The sequence below is a fragment of the Pygocentrus nattereri genome, chromosome 12 (assembly GCF_015220715.1).
Source record: "Pygocentrus nattereri isolate fPygNat1 chromosome 12, fPygNat1.pri, whole genome shotgun sequence".
Classification (NCBI taxonomy): Eukaryota; Metazoa; Chordata; class Actinopteri; order Characiformes; family Serrasalmidae; genus Pygocentrus; species Pygocentrus nattereri.
Genome location: NC_051222.1, coordinates 4,007,022 through 4,026,250, shown reverse-complemented (window position 1 = coordinate 4,026,250; position 19,229 = coordinate 4,007,022). Strand labels below are relative to the sequence as shown.

The 19,229-nt window shown below is 37.2% G+C and overlaps 1 protein-coding gene across 1 annotated transcript in view; it reads left to right on the top strand.

The window, feature by feature from the left end:
- Positions 1 to 19,229, top strand: part of LOC119264774 (E3 ubiquitin-protein ligase TRIM69-like) — a 57,351-nt gene that overhangs the window by 4,022 nt on the left and 34,100 nt on the right. Inside the window, exons 2-9 of the mRNA XM_037543598.1 lie at positions 4,333 to 4,392; positions 4,938 to 5,288; positions 8,323 to 8,412; positions 11,647 to 11,812; positions 13,050 to 13,223; positions 13,362 to 13,535; positions 14,329 to 14,502; positions 16,868 to 17,041. Of these exons, the coding sequence (XP_037399495.1) occupies positions 4,335 to 4,392; positions 4,938 to 5,288; positions 8,323 to 8,412; positions 11,647 to 11,812; positions 13,050 to 13,223; positions 13,362 to 13,535; positions 14,329 to 14,502; positions 16,868 to 17,041 (1,361 nt within the window). The 5' untranslated portion in view covers positions 4,333 to 4,334. The remainder of the gene's footprint in view (positions 1 to 4,332; positions 4,393 to 4,937; positions 5,289 to 8,322; positions 8,413 to 11,646; positions 11,813 to 13,049; positions 13,224 to 13,361; positions 13,536 to 14,328; positions 14,503 to 16,867; positions 17,042 to 19,229) is intronic.

Below are 19,229 nucleotides of genomic sequence, written 5' to 3'. Positions count from 1 at the left end.
CCAGCTGTTTGTATTAACTGCTTTGTGCAGAAACCTCACTCCTCCTCCAATGCAGAAACCCCTAGTGGTAGAAAAGTGGAGTCAAAAGTAAACCTATTAGTAAAGCTGCGCTTTGCTATGTCTGCTACTAAATTATCTAGCGCATCATATCTGCTGCACAGTGGTCTTTAAACTTAGCATGAAAATAACATTTCATAACATGTAAAAATAAATAGAAAAAATAATAAGCAGAAACTAGAAACCGCTAAGAATTCTGGGTACATTCTCTTTAGCAGTCATATATGTCAGTAAATCACTGTTTAACCAAAATTGCAGTTTAAAATGTAAATATAGATATAAAACCTCTACCAATATTTTTTTCTTTAGCTGTGGTACAGTAATTGTGTAGTATTTAATAGGTAAATATCGAGTACATTCCATTTTCTGGTACGTTGCATGTCTGTAGTGTGTGGAAGGTATGTACTGCAGTACCCAGAATTTAATGGCAAGTAAATATGGAGTGTTTACAAGTAATGCTTGGTGCAAACTTAGCAAATCTATAAGTTATCTTATCTTATAATAGCTTTATAATCTTATAAATCTATAAGCAAATATATAAGTGTGCACTAAGTAATGTCAGAAAGACCAGCTACATTTCCCCATTCAATTCTCAGAAGCTTCACTGTAGTGAGAAGTTACACAGTAGTGAGGAATCTAAACCTTCCTGATACCAGGGGACTCAGTTGGTGTGTTCCAATCGGAAGGCAGCTGTCTAAGTAGGCAGTGTTCTAATGCAGCATTTGCGCTCCCGATACGAATGCTGTCCCATTTGGAGACGAGGAAGAGGAGCGGCTGTCTGAGGGGCCGAGGTAGAGGAGCGGGTGTCTGAGGGGCCGAGGAAGAGGAGCGGTCACAGGGAGAAAACTGCGCTGAGTGACCGAAAGCAGCTGGACTTGCCAAGCGGATTTTGGGGGTAAACACAGTGGGAGCAGCGCTACAGACTGACGTTCTCCCTGGATGATGAAAATGCTTTAACAGGTGTAGAAGCTCAGAAATGAAAGGTTTTTTTAATAAACACTACAGATGCTTATTTTAGCTGCTCCACTTGTCTTGTACTGTTTTACTTACCACAGTGGTGAATGTTGAAGGCTAAACTTCAGACTAGAAGCTCATAAATCAGATGAGAATGCATAAAATATGCATATTAGCTGCTTAACAGACTGCGTGGGATTCCTTTTTCCCCTTTTTCTGAGTGCATTTTGTATAAAATTACACGCAACATTACTGTTTATCCTGTGTGTCAGAAATAAAGCAGGTTTATTAAGGTGGATGAGGACGGAATTAATTGATTTATAAACAGGATGATCTGTATCTGCTGCTGAGTCAAGTAACTTATATAACACTAGATATGACTCCTTAAATCAGCCTCTTACAAATACAAAATCTCCACAGCAGTGTCGATGCAGGAAAACGGCTGCTGTGGATTCAGAGCCGTCCTTTCACACTGAGATGATCCACCTTTAGTCTAAGGGGAGTGTAAAATAACAAGCTGCTGTGAGTAAACAGATAAAATATGAACAGTGCAGTGAAGGTTATGATATATGATGGCTCTGAAGCGCTGTCCCGAATGCGATGTCCATTAAGGTTCCTTTTCGGTTAAAAGGCAATAAGAGAGCCGCCTTTAAAGGTAGTGACTAGTGAAGCAGCTGCCTTCAGAATGGAACACACTAATTCTGTTGTCTGGACAAGTGAAGTTTATTCATTGTACGCACAAGTACCAGACACCCAGCCAGCCCGTAAGACATTGGACTGACACAGTTATATAGCTGGACTGAAACCAACATTAGACCCAGCTCATACAGGACAAGTACCAGCTGTGAACACAAAATAGGCAGCCTAACATACAACTTCAGCACATTCACACAGATACACAATGTATAACACAGATAAAAGCTCACAACAATAAATTCCTTCATTCCCCCTTTAGAACATACTGTAAAATGTAAGTTCTCCCAAGCTTAAACAATCTATCCTTTCCTCTTCCAGAGAAAACATGGCTAGTATTTCCTTCTTTCTTCACGTCCTAAACACTTTCCCTTCAGTCGTCATACAGGCAGATTGGGAAGATGAAGTGATTCCATGATTATAAGGAACATCTACGCCGTTGAAGTTTAGTCATTAAGCACCAGAGTAATTTGAGGTAAAGGTAAAAAAAAAAGATCCCTCCGGAGCAGGATTTGGAATGCTGACGAATTGCTGACTAAGTCATTTATAAACACTCTTTCCGTCATTCATATTCATATTCATATTCAGGTTACTGTCGTACTGTAAGATCAACATCCCTACCTGGTCAATAACATAATGCTTGTATAGCTGCTCTAGTATCTGAAATGGCCCTAACCCTAACCCTAACCCTAACCACACACTTGCCCAACCCTTGCTTTGTACAGCATTGGTGAAAGACAACCCACCCTCTTTCTATACTTTCTGACCATGTAATCTGTCAATAAACAGCATAAAACAAAAGCGAAGGCGTCCACGTCTGCCTTTCATGAGCTACGTTAGCCGAGATGGCTAGTGACAATAGCTAAAGGAGCGTCATTTTAGAGACCAGAGGTACCATGTGCTGAACATGATAAACTCACAAATATGACACTTTACTTGGTAAAACAGATTGAACTGGCATGTTTTAAATATTTTAGGTCTGCTGCTTTTAGTTTTACAGTTAGCTCACCTGAACGTATATGAAGATGCATGTTTTAATTAGAGATAGCTGCGCTGTGCTCAAATATGACTGCTGTCTGCTACTGACTGTTCTTTACGTACATTTGTCAGGCAGATTCACCACAGCATACAGCACAGCCAGCGCCCCCTGCTGGCTGAGATGACATGCAGCAGACTACATTAAACGTACAACTGGGTAGATGGACAATCTAATGAGTACACACATATTTGGGAGATAGTTTAGTTAGACTTCAGATACTTATGATATAAATGTGTGAATAAAATGTGCTCCAGCTGGTTTTATTTTTAAATAAAAAAGAAAGTTGTAAATAGATTATTGTTAATAAACATTGGAGATGCTAAGTGTAATATTTTGAACTAAACTTACTTTTTTGACTCAATCATGTTTTAACGCATTAAAGAAATGCAACATGATTGAGAAGTCAAGCACCGTTTGCTCAAAAGTTGGTTGTTTCTATTAATAAAGAGTTTGTGGAAGTTCTTCAGTCTACAGGCTTGTTATTCAGCGTCAGTCTGAAGAGCCTGAGTAGCACATTATTTAGTGTTTTCTTTTAATAAAAATAAATATATATATATATATTAATATAGAACCATTCTCAATCTCCATGACAAATTCATGAAAAATAATATGTTCACAGTGTCTATTTAACAGAAGCAGAGCCGGCAGGGGAATGGTTGCCCCAGGCCCTACTCCTGAGATGGCCTATGGACAAAAAATCATAGTAATAAAATATATATTCCTGACAGATTTCTGGTATTAATACAGCTACAGTAATGTAAATGATATTATATGTTTTATTGTATTGGTTTTGGATTTAAGGTACAGTAGAAATCAAATGGCTGTGTTATGAGGAAACCATGCTCTCTTGCCATAATTCACATAAAATAAGCACAAATAAACAAGGAGCTCTCTCAGTGCTGGTTTCACTTACTCACTTTTTGTCAACCATAAACTTCAGCTTCAGCCTCCAATCAGCCTCCAAAATATCAGTGGTGTTCTTTCTCCGTGGTGTGCTTAGTTAAAAAGTCCACTTGGTCAGGGAGCTTACAGTACAGCGCACATCTTCATGTATGGTTCTAAAAGGATGTGTAGCTGTCAAAAAGCCGTACTGAGAAAAGGAAATAGATGTAAAAGAATAAGAAATAAACAGAATCATGCAAAGAAGCTGCTGATGTTCTCAGACTGGACTGACCCCCCCGGAGTTCAGAACTCAACATGACTGAATGAATTTGAAACTACTTGGATCAAGAGAAGCAGAAAACGCAAACTGCTTCTAAGACTGAACTTTGATGATGTGGAAAACGGTCCCATCCTGAAAGGATGTCTCCTGGAAAGAACAGAAGCTGTAATAAAGTTAAAGGGTGAAGCAGTTTGACGTGTATTTGAGGCTTCTGTGTGATTTTCTGTTAAATGTGTGATTTCTGCTTTTTTCTGATGCTGAACAATTAGTAACTTTTTCTTATTGAATGGTGGTCTCTGACATTTGAACAGTACCATTCATGCCATTTTGAGATTTCTTTGTATCAACTACATGAAAATTAACATATAAAAAGTGTGTTAAAGTGGCATAAATGGATAGCTGAAATTCTATTCAATCTGTGTTTTAGGGATGAAGTTCCTCTTTGTGATGCTTCTGCTTTTCTCTGCCTTTTTGGAGTCTGAGTCAGGTATGTGCACTACTGCGTAAAAGGCTTTATGTATGTTTGTGGGTTCACATGCATGTGTGAGAGAGAGGTCCTAGAGTCTCTATTATTCCACCCATAGCATATTTAGAATGGATTCTCTTCAATTTAAGCTAATAAACATTTTATCTATGGTTACATGCATGTAAAATACAGGTAATGGAGACCAGGATTCATTTGCATATCTTCAGTTTTATAAATAATGAGATGGGAAAAATACAATTAATTTTTATCCTTTCCTGTAGCCTACAAACAAAAACTGATATGTGGATGTCTTTTCTAGATTATTAATGCACTACAAAAGAATCACATTATTAAGTTAAAATCATGATGTTCGGACCCATAGACCCACATTCAAGGCCTTCATCAGATGCTTTTACTATGCTGAAATGGTTTAGTGCTCATCAAATAATGTGGGAATAACGAGGAAGCAATATAAATGTTTTGTATATGTAATATATTTACATACATGTTAATGTTTTTTATCGCCATATTATATTATTGTACGTCATGTTTGCTCTTCATTGCAGAGAACTTTAAAGTAGTTGGTCCAGCTGCTCCTCTTGTTGCTGAAGCTGGTGAAGACCTCGTTCTGCCTTGTTCTGTCAAACCGAGCATCAGTGTTGTGGATATGAGAGTAGAGTGGTTTAGACTGCATCAGACAGACAGTGTAGTGCATGTCTATGATGGTTATGAAGACAGTAATGAATACCAGATGGAGTCTTACAGAGGAAGAACGGCTTTATTTAAAGAAGAGCTACAAAAAGGAAACACCTCATTAAAACTCTCAGCTTTGCAAATTTCTGATGAAGGAGCTTACAAGTGTTACATTGAATCCATGTCCTGGAGTGATGATGTGACTGTTTATGTTGAAGTTAAAGGTAAGAACATATTTTCAGTGTGACATCATTATGAATTGTTAATTCATAATAAAAGTATTAATTCATCTGTATATGAACTTTAAGCCAACAAGTGATGCCAGCACAGACTGTACCTTAATGACTTAAAGGAATGGTTTAGGAAAAAAATTACACAGTTTTCCTCACACTGATACTCCCTAAAGCCCAGGCTTATATACTGTAGCCTAATTGTCTTCTGATAGAACACAGGTGTAAACAGTCAGAACTCAGGAGGCCTGAGAGCGCTGATAGGAGTGCAAGCTGGAGTCCAAAGTCACATGATCTCCCAGTGTACACTGGGAGTTGGAGTCTGTGTCCTTCACACAAGGAGCCGAATGTGTGACACTACGCTTTATTCCTGACTGTGCAAAGTATAGTCCAAGTGACCAATGCCAAGCTCCATCACATTTTCTCAGCCTTTCTTTCCTCTAATCAGTACTTAGCAACTGTTACTATCCACTATTGCCTCAGACCTTCTGTTCTTCTTAAGTGTTTGAGTTGAAGCTCCAGCTGTGATCCACCCTCTCTCACTTACTGCTGGTGGCACTACTCTGCTGCACTCTTTGGTTTCCCTAAATGGCTTCTCTTTCATTTGAAAGGACAGAAAAGAAAATTCCAGTAAAGTTATAGATGGAGGGGGTCTGTGTGTTTGTTAATAAGTGGTTTGAGAGACTGTGTGAAATCCACATTTAGAGCTTGTATGTGCAAGTTTTAGACCCTTTCATCTTCCTCAAGATTTTAGGAGCATTTTATTGTGTATTGTTTACCTTCTGCAAGATGGAAGTGCTACATTTCATGATAGCTGACTGTCCATCTAAGCAACTGCAATGCTGCCTGGAAGCCCCAAGCTTTATTGTGGGTGATTTTAATCATTGTAATCTGTCTGGCTCTTCCTGAATATTATCAATATGTTGATGATTGTACTTGTGGCAGTAAAGTTTTTGATAAGTGTTAGGGGGATATTAAGGAAGCCTATAAGGCAAAAGTTAGCCCACCCTTGTCTAATTTGGATTACAATACGATTTGTCTTTTTCTGTCCTATAAGCCCATTCTTAAATGCTACACAGACTACATACATTTCTGTCATGGCAATGTGGTTATTTCTGTAATCCCAGTCATGATGACCCAACACTGCACATTTTTGTGTTTTGTTTCATCGAACACACTTAATTCAACTCATTAAGTTAATACTGTACACCTTCTTGTACAGTAGGGAAAATAAAATGTACAAAGGGTCATCAGTACAATCCTCTGCTGTGTTGTGTTGTTTTAACTCATCTCAGCTGATTTTGACTCAGTTATGTCTTTTTTGTGCCAAATATTGTGCCTGTGCTAAGCAGACACAGGCTTCTATATTGGGGGTGTTTCAGCATTTTGTTTATATCAGGGGTATCCCCAAAGGACAAGCCCGGGATGCAGGTTTTTAACTCAAAAAAAGCCGATTCCACTTGTTTAATAGTTGGTTTCAGTCTTCAAACTGCTGATCAAGGGACCTCCTGCGTTGTTGGAATGAAAACCTGTCACACTGGCCCTTTGTGGATAAGATCAGACACCCCAGGTTTATGTGAATGCAGATTTCTGGTTGATGTACATTTTCTTGCTGTTGCTTTTGTATGACTAGAGGTTGTATGTATTGGAGGGTGATGTCTGCTCTGCTGTGAGGAACAGGAAATAGCCTTATGTTATAATATTTGTTATGCTATAATATTTTAATATTTAATATTTTAATAATTGTTGGACATTGCTTCTTTAGTTTAGAGCTGGAGCAACAAGGCTAATATTGTTAACAAACAGTAGAATAATAATTAATAAACAATAATTATCAGAAAAAAAAGTCAACCATTACCACACTAACACACACACACACACACACACACACACATCTTCTAAGCTGCTTAGCCTTCAGGTAGCGGGGGTGCTGGAGCCTATCCCAGATGTTATTGGGCGGAAGGCAGGATATACCCTGGACAGGTCGCCAGTCCATCGCAGGGCAGACAGACATTCACTCACACCTAGGGGCAATTTAGCATGTCCAGTTGGCCGGATTGCAGGTCTTTGGACTGTGGGAGGAAACCGGAGGAAACCCATGGAGACATGGGGAGAACATGCAAACTCAATAATTCCCAGATCTTTTCTACTGATACATCCCTAGCACTTTTCTCAACCCACTCAAACCACACATAGTTCTTCATTAAGGTTGTGCAGACAGATTTGTGTGGTTTATGATAACATGGCGAATTCAACAGGTAGCCACAAGTGAAGTTTTGGGATGTGGTTTCAGTGTCTACTGAATTCAATTGTTTTTAGTAACATGTGACTTGTAGCTCTAGTGCTAAAGTAAAAAAAGTAACACTAAGACACCAAACAGGACGTGGGTGATAGGCTGCATCTGTGAGAAAATAATAAGTAGGAAACTGTGTAAATGTGATTTTTCACCAAACCATTCATTTAAGTGTAAAATGAAATTACTTCTATGTTACAAACATGTAATGTGAGACAATGTCAGAGTTATAAAGGTATTGGTATGGTGTCAAAATCTCAAAAAGTAAAAAGAAGTAGCTGATCACGTTCTACATGTCAGACTAGTGAATCTGCCATGTCTGAACCACTTTTAACAAACTCTGCATGTGTTGTTTTGATTAATGTGAGATACTGGAAGAAGAATTAGCATAGATGCAAGCAGTTCCGTGAAAATACTCAAAAAAACTAAATTAGCAGGAAATCAAAAACAAAAATCTCTTTGCCATTGAAAATACATCAAATTCTTTAAAGTTTAAATGAAAATGAATATAAAGCATGTTTTTTTCTCTTGTAGAAGTACAAATCTAAAATGTGTAGTAACAAATTAGTTAAGTATTCTCTTAATGTTACTACTAAGTAACCAGACTCAAAGGAAACTTAATTTTTGTTGCAGGTAGTCAGTGCTTAATTATGAAATTATCCTTAAAATATTACAAGTACATCTTGACATTTGATGTTCTACAAGTTGTAATATTTGATCTGTTTTGTGTTTCAGGAAAAGGTTTTCATGCTTGGAAGATTGCCATCATCTGCATTTCAGTTTTTGCCATTACATTAATTGCCTTTACAGGTTACATCTTGAAAGGTAATTTTTATGAATTACTTTTTTAAAATGAAGTTGTTCATATGTTTATTATGTGCATGTAAAAGAAAGATAATGATGGGCCAATAATTAGCAGTAAACATGTGTTAATATTTTCATGGCTCCTTGGTTCCTCTGTAAAGAGTGTTCAAGTTCAGATGGTCTTGAACTTAGCTGATATACTGAAAATAGCATTCTCTAAAAGACACCGAAAAGGTGCGTTTATTATTCAACATTATTCAAATGTGTTTGCAAATGAAAAAATGTGTTACATCAACACATTTCTTGTCAAAACAAGCAAACTAGAAAAAAGCTATTGTGTTGATATAACAACAATATATTGTGTTTCTGAGAATTTCAAAATTTCAAAAATGTGTAGCCTGCTTTCTAATTAATGCCTAAAGTATTTGCATTAAAGTTTGCTATGCCTCCACCTTGGCCACTTAGTTAGGGGGCTGTGTACATAATTGTAGCCTGTGGATGTTGCTTTATTTAGAGGACAGTATTCTTCAGGTTTTTAACCATGTTTCTGTGAGGCATAGAGCATCAGAATCATGGTGAGTAATAAGTTCATTAACAGCAGTATTTTTAGATGAAATGGACCTTATATTTAACAATCCTAGTTTTAGACCAAATGTGCTGCCATTGTGAATTGGTTGGACTGACATTGATTAGATTGGTAGAAGAAACTCTTCAAGGTTTTCTTATGTGGCATCTCAAGGCAGCTGGCAGATGGACGTTTTAGCGTGTCTGTCTGCTGCATGGCCTTGGCCCTGGTCAGTGACTGATTTCTCTGTACTACTGCAATGTTATGCATTTTAAGAACAGAAATGACTGCTTTCCTGGCATTCCCGATACTAGTGTGTTGTGAAGCACACATTACTGGACAGTGTTTACACTATATTCTAAGTGTGTGAGGACGATCTACAAATATTACAACATCATTATTTGAAAAATTCCCATCCCAGACATTGAACACATATCGCTTTTCACCAGCAATCAGACTCTTGATTGTAGTTTGAGTTAAACTGCATATTATGTAGCCACTGAAAACCAAGTGGCCCATAGCAGAAAGATGTTCAGGTTCAGTGTAGCATGCTTACATTAAATAAAGTTCATTAACAAGTCTAAGAGATGTAGAAGGTGTGTGAGAGCATTGAACACACATATGTCCAGAGAAGAGGGGCTCTGGGACCAGGCCTGAGAACATGCACTGCAGTCATGCTGCTGAAAGATATCTAAGACCATCTTTGGTACTGTAACAAAGGAGACAGATAGAATAAAGATAGTTTGTTAAAGAAATCATACCTGATACTTTGGCAGGGATTAAAACTGACACAGACACTAAGAGCACAGAAGGCATACATTAAGAAAACAACAGGGGAATACAAGTTATACAGTCACAGCCATCATAAAAGATTAGAATTAGAATAAGAATATAACTTTATTGTCCTGTTTTTTTATAAGAATACATTTAGAATACTTACAAATTTAAAATCTGTATACTTTCTTTAAAAACACCATCAATGTTTGTTTATTAAATATTAAAATCAACATATTGTGTTAAATGGTACGCAGCCTTGGTGCTGAAGTACAGCTGCTCTCTACATTTTAGTGTTCTCGTGCTGTCCTTGCACAGTTTGTTCCTCCTAAAGCCTGAGTAGACTGATATATCAATCTGATCAGCCAGTTATTAATCTCTGCGTTACTCAGTTCCTTTCACAGATGATGGAACTAAACAGTCTCCTCAATAGTGAACATGTTGTCTCAGCCTGCTCTAATTGTAATATTGCTGTCAACCGTCCTATCTTTGGTCAACCATAGCTCAGTAAAACACATAAGATGACACATTTTATCAACCATAAAGCGAATTCTCTTCATATTTGAGATGCAGTGAAACTTCATCCACTTTATTGTTTTAGCATTTGATAAAATGATGACTGGGAAAGGATGTTGGCTTCCATGCACCTTTAGCCAGTTTCTAATTCTTCCTTGGGCATATTGTCTCTTTGCTATTTACTGCTTGCTTATTCTTAAATGGTAGCCACAGGAGAAAATCACCATCTGTGGCCCCAGACTGTTTTTGTTTTTCCTTAAAGAAAGTCCAGGGAATAAGTGATAGTGAGGAGCTGCATAGCCAATTCTCCACATGACTTGGCATTTTTAGAGTTGCTGGTAGGGTGCTAAATAGAAGGGGTCCTGGGGGATCCAACATCCCCTAATTAACCTCATGGATCCCCTGAATGTCTCAAATTCAACATTCTAGGGGGTCCCTGAAAATTAAAATGCTATGCTGTCCCTTAGGGAAAAATGTAAATTCAGGAAAAGTTATTGTTCAGCTGCTTCACCCACCAACAGCAAGCTTGTCCTTAATATTCTTAACAAACCTGAGCTGCAGCACTGGTCTACCTCAGGGTGGCATTTTAGCAGATTGGTCCATTCAGTTGGTCCTTCATAATCTAGAAGGATCACTACACCTGGAATATCTCTAAAAAAACTTTATAATATGCTGCAGCATGTTTGCAAAACCGGCACAATTTCCCAAGAGTTTGTTACTCATTTTTCAAAAGAAGATGAAAGAGGAGATGTGTAAGATCTCAGTTAAAGTTTGGAAAAGACAATTTCCAGAAAAAGAATTGTTCATCCAAACCTTTCATTGCCATTGAAGCTAGCATCAGCACCAATATGGTGAGTGAGGTAGGAACCAGTCAACTTGGGACCTCCTGAATACCAGGGAGTATTTTGCACACTGGTTGCCGCAATCCCTTTGAGGTATCGAAATTAGTAAACATAAACATACCAGAACAGGAATTAAGTAAAACAATGAAACCATAAAATCACATAAGCTACAAAACCAACAATAAGACAATTAAAAATTGAAAATTAACATTAAAAACACTACTGACAGGGTCATGCAGCAAAGCTGTGCCACTGGAAGTAAGGACAAACATACAAATGTCACAAGACAGAGGTGAGCTCAAAGTTCACAAGATGGGAGGTGAGGGAAAAATCATGATGAGGGAAAAATCACAGACACTCATTTTTACATTTGTTGTAGTGACAGTTCCCAAATTCATCAGAAGCACATAGCAAATGAATATTGATGAATGAGTTTTTTAATAGAAGTAATTCTCTATACTGTACACTTCAAGATATACCTAGAAATGATATATTCAAACCGTTTCTGCCACTGGACGATGGTAGTGTCTAAAGGCTTTCCATCGTTTCTAATTTCAGATAAATCATCAAAAAAGCAACTTTCTCCTGCACAGTGCTCAGTCATAACCTACACACGTCTCCAGTCAGAGCATGTGAGGAAAGAGTTGGACCTGAAGAGATACAACACATCAGAGGAGGGATACAGGAGACTCATCCCAGCTATCTCACACTACAGAAAGGCAAAGTGAGTGTTTGATATAAATATTATAAAGCTAATATTAATACTGTGATATGACTTAATAATGTGTATAACATGTTAAAAAAGTGTGGGAAGTCTAAGGAAACAGGAAAAGAGAAGTCAAACTTATCATGGAGCTTCTATGGTCTGCTGTTAGATTTATGATTAACTCTTGACAAATTACTTAAAAACATTGCATACCTTAGACATTATGCTTTCATTAAGTAATAAATATTTTCTCTGTTGTGTTAAAATCAGAATCAGTATTCTAAAAACACTACCACATGAGGACAGTCCACTGGGACTATTCTTCCTGCTTTACTGTTCTGTCTCATAGATATAATAACTCATAGGTATCAAAAACTCATAGGTATAATTTCTTTTGCTTTTCATTGAACATTGACTTGCAGTTATGTAGTTTCTTTTCCAGCAGTGCTGGATAAGGCCAAAAGTCATAAATAAATAAATAAATAAATACATTCAATAAAATATTTAACTGATAAATTTCACTGAAAACACTAAAGTATGACTGAGCATGTGTAACTGGTAAAAAAACAGTGTTGAGGTTTAGTTTAGCATTATTTTACAATAAATGACAGAGAAGTGTAGCTCATCTTATATTGCATTAGAACAAGATAGATTATTTATTGAATATCATTGATGTCTTTACTGATGTTTTTAATACCATTGAGGGAAGCAATCGCATACTTATAAATCTGTGGTTGTTTATAATGAATGTTTTGTTCTTCTGGGAGCCTCAAGACAATTTTGTTGTTATGAGAAAATATATTCAGTTGTAACGTGTAAATTTCTATTTTGTATGTTCACCAGTTTAATTTTGATAGATCACCATTTACTTGATTTAAATGAAAGATACGTTATGTAATAGTAAAAGAAACAGCAGTAAACACTGTGTACTATATAACGGTTAACCTTGGTTAATTGAGAACAGTCATGAACATCTTCTGTGGATTAAGAAGCAGGAAACTATTCTGTGAGTTCCTGCTTTATAAGATTCTCTGCAGCCCAGGGAAGTCTTCAAGCAGATAATCACCATTAAGCAAGTAGGAGAAAATAAAGGAGGAACCAATGAAATGTGTCTCAAAGCCTCATCTGTCCAGTACAAGAAAGAAAAAATTACATGGAATGACACCATTTCATTTTATTGTTCAGAAAATTCCAAATAAAAACCACAGTTTATAAATCTTTATATATTTTACTTTCTTTTCTTCCCCAAATGTAGATTTGCTGGATGTAATCTCACAGCACAGTCCCTTGAAACTTTGAATACAGCTCTACAAACAGAAAACTCCTCCCTGAGAGAGCTGGACATCAGTAACAATGATCTGCATGATTCAGGAGTGGAGCTGCTGTCTGCTGCACTGAAGAGCTCACACTGTAAACTGGAGATACTCCGGTCAGAATGTTACATAAAATTTATAATAATTGTAAGGTTAATAATAATAATAATAAAGATGAGAAGAACATAGTTCTTTACCAGGACTATGAAAATATCCAACTAATGTAGTATTATGCACTTATTCTGCCTTTGCAGACTTGCTATGTGTAAACTCAGTCAACAGTCCTGTAACATCCTGCAGTCAGTTTTACAAACTGAAACCTCCTCACTGAGAGAACTGGACCTCAGTAATAATGACCTGCAGGATGCAGGAGTGGAGCTGCTGTCTGCTGGACTGAAGAGCTCACACTGTAAAGTGGAGAAACTCAGGTCAGTATTTCCATGATTATTATAATTATATCCTTGGTAAAGAAAAGAGGAAGTTAGTCTAAGAAAATAAAAACGCTTATCAATTTTTTGTGTTATAATTATTTGCATTCCTGCACATGTAACCTCCCTATAGGTAGCCTATAAAATTTGACAAGATTATATATTCTATAGATTATAGAATACAGAATAAGGAATCTGAGACCCTCCTCAGTAAAGAGTCTCAGATCTTCATGGTCCTAGATCCCTTTTTCTTCTCCTCTTCACAGCTTTTCAGTTGGGTTTGGTCAGATGACTGGGGTGGCCATGTCAAAAGCTCAATTCTGTGAAATATTTTTGTGTATATTTGAAGTAATGTTTTGTATGTTTTGTATAACTGTCTTGCTGGAAGGTCCAACCACAATTATTTGCAACTTTTTTTCATATATTCTTTCACTTCGTGGATTCACTGATATCATATGTCCTCACACTCTTCCCAGGGTTTTGGAGGGAAAAGCAGCCACAAAATATAGATATTTGACCTTTCTCAACAGAGGAAATGTTTTTAGTGTATTTTTAAGCCATTGCCCCATTATTAGCTAACTAGGCACTTTATAGTTCTATAATATCAGAATGTTGTCCATGTCTTTGATGATCTACCACCCAAAAATACCTGCTCAGTATAGTTCCTGTAGGGGTCTTGACCACTGATTCATGGGGTAATGGGCAGTTTACCAGTTATGCATGCATAAATAAATGAACTACAGTCTGTAACTGTAGAACATTTGTATTTGTTGTATTTGTTCTCCCTTTGCAGACTAGCTTTGTGTAATCTTGGGAAATATACATGTAACACTCTGGGATTAACACTGCAAGCAGAAACCTGGTCCCTAAAAGAGCTGGACCTCAGTAAGAATAATCTACAGGATTCAGGAATGGAGGACCTTTCCCAGGGACTGAAGAGTCCACTCTGTAAACTGGAGATATTCAGGTCAGAATCACAAAGGAGCTATTTTATTCCAGCATAACAGAAATATGCAACTCATGTTTATACAGTATTTTGTAAAATTAAGAAACCACTCTTTCATTTATTTGATTTCCAGGCTAAAGAGCCATAAAGTGCAACTTTTTCATTTTTCAGCATAAGCAGAAAATAACACAAAATTACAAAAAAAGCCTTCAACTCTAAATATTAAATTTGCCAGCGTTTAATTTGTCCAGTCTTTACTTTTGTTCAGCTTTTTCTAGATGAATTATTCCTTCGTTACAGTCTCCAACATTTAAGTTAAAGTTGTATACTCCAAACTAAATATTCCCAAAGGAGTCATTGACAATGTGTGCACCTTCAAAGAGACCAAAGGAAAAATCTATCACATATAAAGTTACTTTATCTATTTGTTTAATGATTTGTTGTTAAGTCCATTAAAAGCTTAGGTATTTTGAGTGGTCCTTTCAAGATGAAATAAACACTCAACAGTAACATATCGATGATGTAGTAGCAGTGTACTAGCAGTAGTAGACTTTTAATTATCTTAATAAATAAAATGTGTTTATAATTAGCTGTTTTTCACTTTATTTGGAATGTCCAACTTCATATTTGTAGACATTGAGGTGAAAGGTCACTGAACATGTAACAAGTATAATACAGACCCCTTGACCTCCTCAACAAGCTGTTATAGACACGTTGCTGACACCATTCTGTAACTGGATCTTAATGGGATTAGGTTTTGGTTAGAGTTAGGCTTAGGATCAGGGAAGGTTAAGAGTTAGGATTAAACTTTGGATTTAGGGTTAAAGTTAGGGTTAGGATTAGGGCTAGCATTAGGGTTAGGTTTTGGGTAATGTTGGGTAACGTTTGGATGTAACATCTTAACAATGCATCTACTAAATAAAAGTCAACAGTACATCTTCAGGATATTTATTTCACTGATGTGTTGTTGATGTGTTACTGATAATCTGTTGAAAGTTTTTAATCATCTACAAAGGACCTCTCAAAAAAAATGTTACCAAAGCTGAATGTTTTGCCAATTTGGGCTTGGCCCGTTTTTTTGCCCAAGAGTGTACATTTGCATCTTATATGATTTTTCAATAAAGGAGAAAAAAAATAATGAGGAAATAAAAATCTTCTTAATTGATAGCTTTTAGCACACTGACAAAGCAGAACAGCACTGCGAGAAGCAGGTGTTTTACTTTAGTTCTAGCATAATTTAACTTTTAACTGGCTAACTGTGTTTAACCAAAATAACCCTCTGTTTTAATTTCTTGTAAATCAAAACTGTCCATGCAACTGCTGTGGCTGAGTTTCAGATAAGTTACAGGATGTGCTACATTATACAATATAAATTCATTTTAGATTCATGTCCCATTCAGGCAAGTGAAGTGGCATAAAAGTTTAAACGTAGCCTAATGTCACAATGCAGAGTAGCAGATTCTTATTTCAGCAGCAGGGATTACCAACTGAGCACTTTCTGATCACATTTAGGTTTGTCATGAACAGAATTAGTGCACATAATTGGCCAGTGAGTTTGATAAAATGGCCAAGGAGCACAGCAATAGTGTAGGTGTACATAATAAACCAGCAACAAAGTATTTATGGATCTGTAAGTTAATTAATTATAATTATTTTAAACATGCACAATTGTGTATGTTTTTACATTGAAAGGGTTAACTCTGCTCTAACTCTGCTCTAAGCAGACTTTGCAGCAAGCATAGCTACTGTCCTTGGCAGTTTTGCACAAACAACTTGCTCCTCTTATCGGGACAACATTCTGTCCAGAACCATTTGTTCTCTTTCGTAGGTAAGATTATCGTACACAGAGCAGAAGCCCCCCTCCTTTGGGCAGTTCCGGTGGTCCGTGAGTGTCAACTTAGCATTTCATGACTGTTAGACAACTTATTTGGGTCCACCCTGTTTGCTTGTACGCAACAGGGCAGGACGTGTTTGTATAAAAGAAGGAGTGCCCTTCTTTCTTTGTGCAGAAGACTTAATAAACTCTTTGATTGATTAAGAGAGTCGTTCTGTCTTCCTGCACCGAGCGCGCTCACTGCACTGAGGCTTTCCACAGGACAGGTGATCCACTCTCTGGTTCCTCTTCATGAACGGACCAAAAACGGCCGGTCCTTTCATACATTTATGAAAGTGCTTATAGATTCCCATGTCTGGTAAATTATCTATAACTGAAAATCATTTCATCAGTTCTGCAAAGACGTTAACTATTCTGTCTTTTACTACCCTAAGTAATAGGAATATAAACTAGATTGGAGTTGTGCTCTCTTTCTCAGTCAAAGTATTTCTGAGTGATTCCATGTTTTCTGTCTGCACTGTGTTCTCAAATGTAGTTACTCTCTCTTGACAGATTAGACATGTGTGGTTTCACTCTGGAGTCTTGCAAATCTCTCATATCAGCCCTACAAACAAAAATCACCACCCTGACAGAGCTCAACCTTAGTAGCAATGAGCTGCAGGATTCAGCAATGGAGCTGCTCTCTGCTGGGCTCAAGACTGGAAAATGTAAACTGGAGATACTCAGGTCAGTGTTACTGTCATTTTACTCTGGAAGGATACTCATAAGATGAGTTAATATGTTAATATGACTTTATTTATAAATATTACCTGACATGTTTTAGTGAAATAATGAAAAAATGGTCAGAAAATGAACTATTGCTGCATGTTTGTCAAGAGTACAGAGATGTTTCATCTTAAGAAAAATACAGTTAGATGGTGGTGTTGATCACATGAATTGTTTATTCAAGGCTTTAATTTAAAGCAGATCAATCACAAATTGAGAAATACTAAATTTCCAGGTAAAGAGACATGTATAGTTTAATCACATTTATGCAAAAGTATCAGAGCTGTTAAAGAGTGACGACGCCGACATGTCAGTCAAGCGAACCGAAACTAAATACCGGACGTTTGTGATTTTCCGCCCGAACATTTTTTAAGTCTCAAAAATAATATACGTTAATTAAATTAATTATTTTCAAAAGCTGAGCCGCATCAGAGGGATCAAAGCCGCGGGTTGCCGACCCCTGGCCAAGTGATCTGACCATAGGATCTGACACTTCTCTTGATCTGACATGCGCAGGTTTCACTGTAACCAACACCAAGGCCGAGCCTACTAGCCATTAAGCCAGTCAGAAACAGGGGGGGCGGGACTTGCTTTGACCAAACAAATTGATAGATTCAGTAGGAAATCCCGGGAAATACACGTGCAAAGTTTTTTAAACTCAGCCATGGAACACAACTATATTAAGCCTATATTAAGCCTATATTAAGGGGAAAATGGAACTGAATAGTAATTTTAGGGCTGTAGTATTATTTATGAGTTTGTTGCACTGTAACTGTTTCAAAATATTTAAAATAAATGGTGCATAGTTTGCTATTATATTTTTAAAAGAAATGAATGTGTCCTTGTTTAGGTCATTTAGTCAATGGTTAGGCTACTAATCAATTCCTAGTTTACTTTGGAGTATTGGAGTATTGTTATTGCCACCTGCTGACCGTTCTTGGTATGGCTGTAGTATCTGTAGTCTCCTATGCTATAGAAGCAATAAGGTATGTGACTAGTTAAAACAGGTAGGATTCCTGAACAGGCCTGCTAGTCCAAAGAGTTCTGGTAATCTGCACAAGCTTCTGAAATATAGGCTTATATTGGGTTTGTTTATCTCATGTCTGAATGTTGTTCATGTATTTCAACAAAATTCAACACAATCTATCATTGAAGGGACTAATTCAAAAGCAGAAATTCTGACAGTAATGAAGATCAGGGTTATACATAGACGTATATCTGCGCCCAGGGGCCAACAAGTTATGTCTTAAGTGTGTCGCATACATAGCACCCCCACCCTGCTCACCTCCCGAGCAGAGAAAAAAAGTTCAGGCTCAGGAATTTTTCCCACTATCACCCCTGGTAAAGTCACAGAACTCGTTAATTAACTGTCATTGAAAATTGTCTACTGACAGTTCCAGAGTGTAATGGGCATCATGAAGTAGCTAAGGATCTAAAAATAAAACAGATGCCTACACATTTGGGGAATGCTATAACATGGTAGACTCCCACGGTCTGAAATGCCATTAAGAAAAGGGAAAACTGGAACTCAAGTCTGGAAGAGTTATCAGAAAGACATCTTACCTGAAGCCTTATTATTACATTCTAATGTATGCAAGACAACATTTAAATAAACCAGACACTTTTACTTACTACAGCAATAAGATGCAATTTTAAGATGCTTTCACACCGAACACTGAATGAATAAAAATTCACCACTGACGCAGGTTTTCGTCAGTTGGAGCTCAATGAAGAGCACAAACACAAAGCCCACTGCAGCAGACACGCAGGGTCACTTTTAAAAATTTTGTGCAATGCACTTCAGCCAATACTTTCACTGTGGCCAATAGGAGATCAGCAGGTGTGTCTGGTGGTCCCTCTCAACACCTGGAAGGGTAGATTTATCAGAGAACACTGCCCACTTTGCGAGCGCTGTGCACACCATGAGTGCTGTGAAGGGGTTCTGAGTTCTAATGGAGTTGTGGTGCAGTTGGTTCTCTTCCTTGTTCACTTTAACAGAACTCAGTTCAGTTCTTTTAAAATGAACTTTATGTGAAAATACTGACACTTAATTTCATGCACTGAAGCTAATTCATCATTTATACTTGAATTTCTGCTTGATTCCATTCATACAAAAGTTTTATCAGACACAGAGGTGTTTGTATGTCAC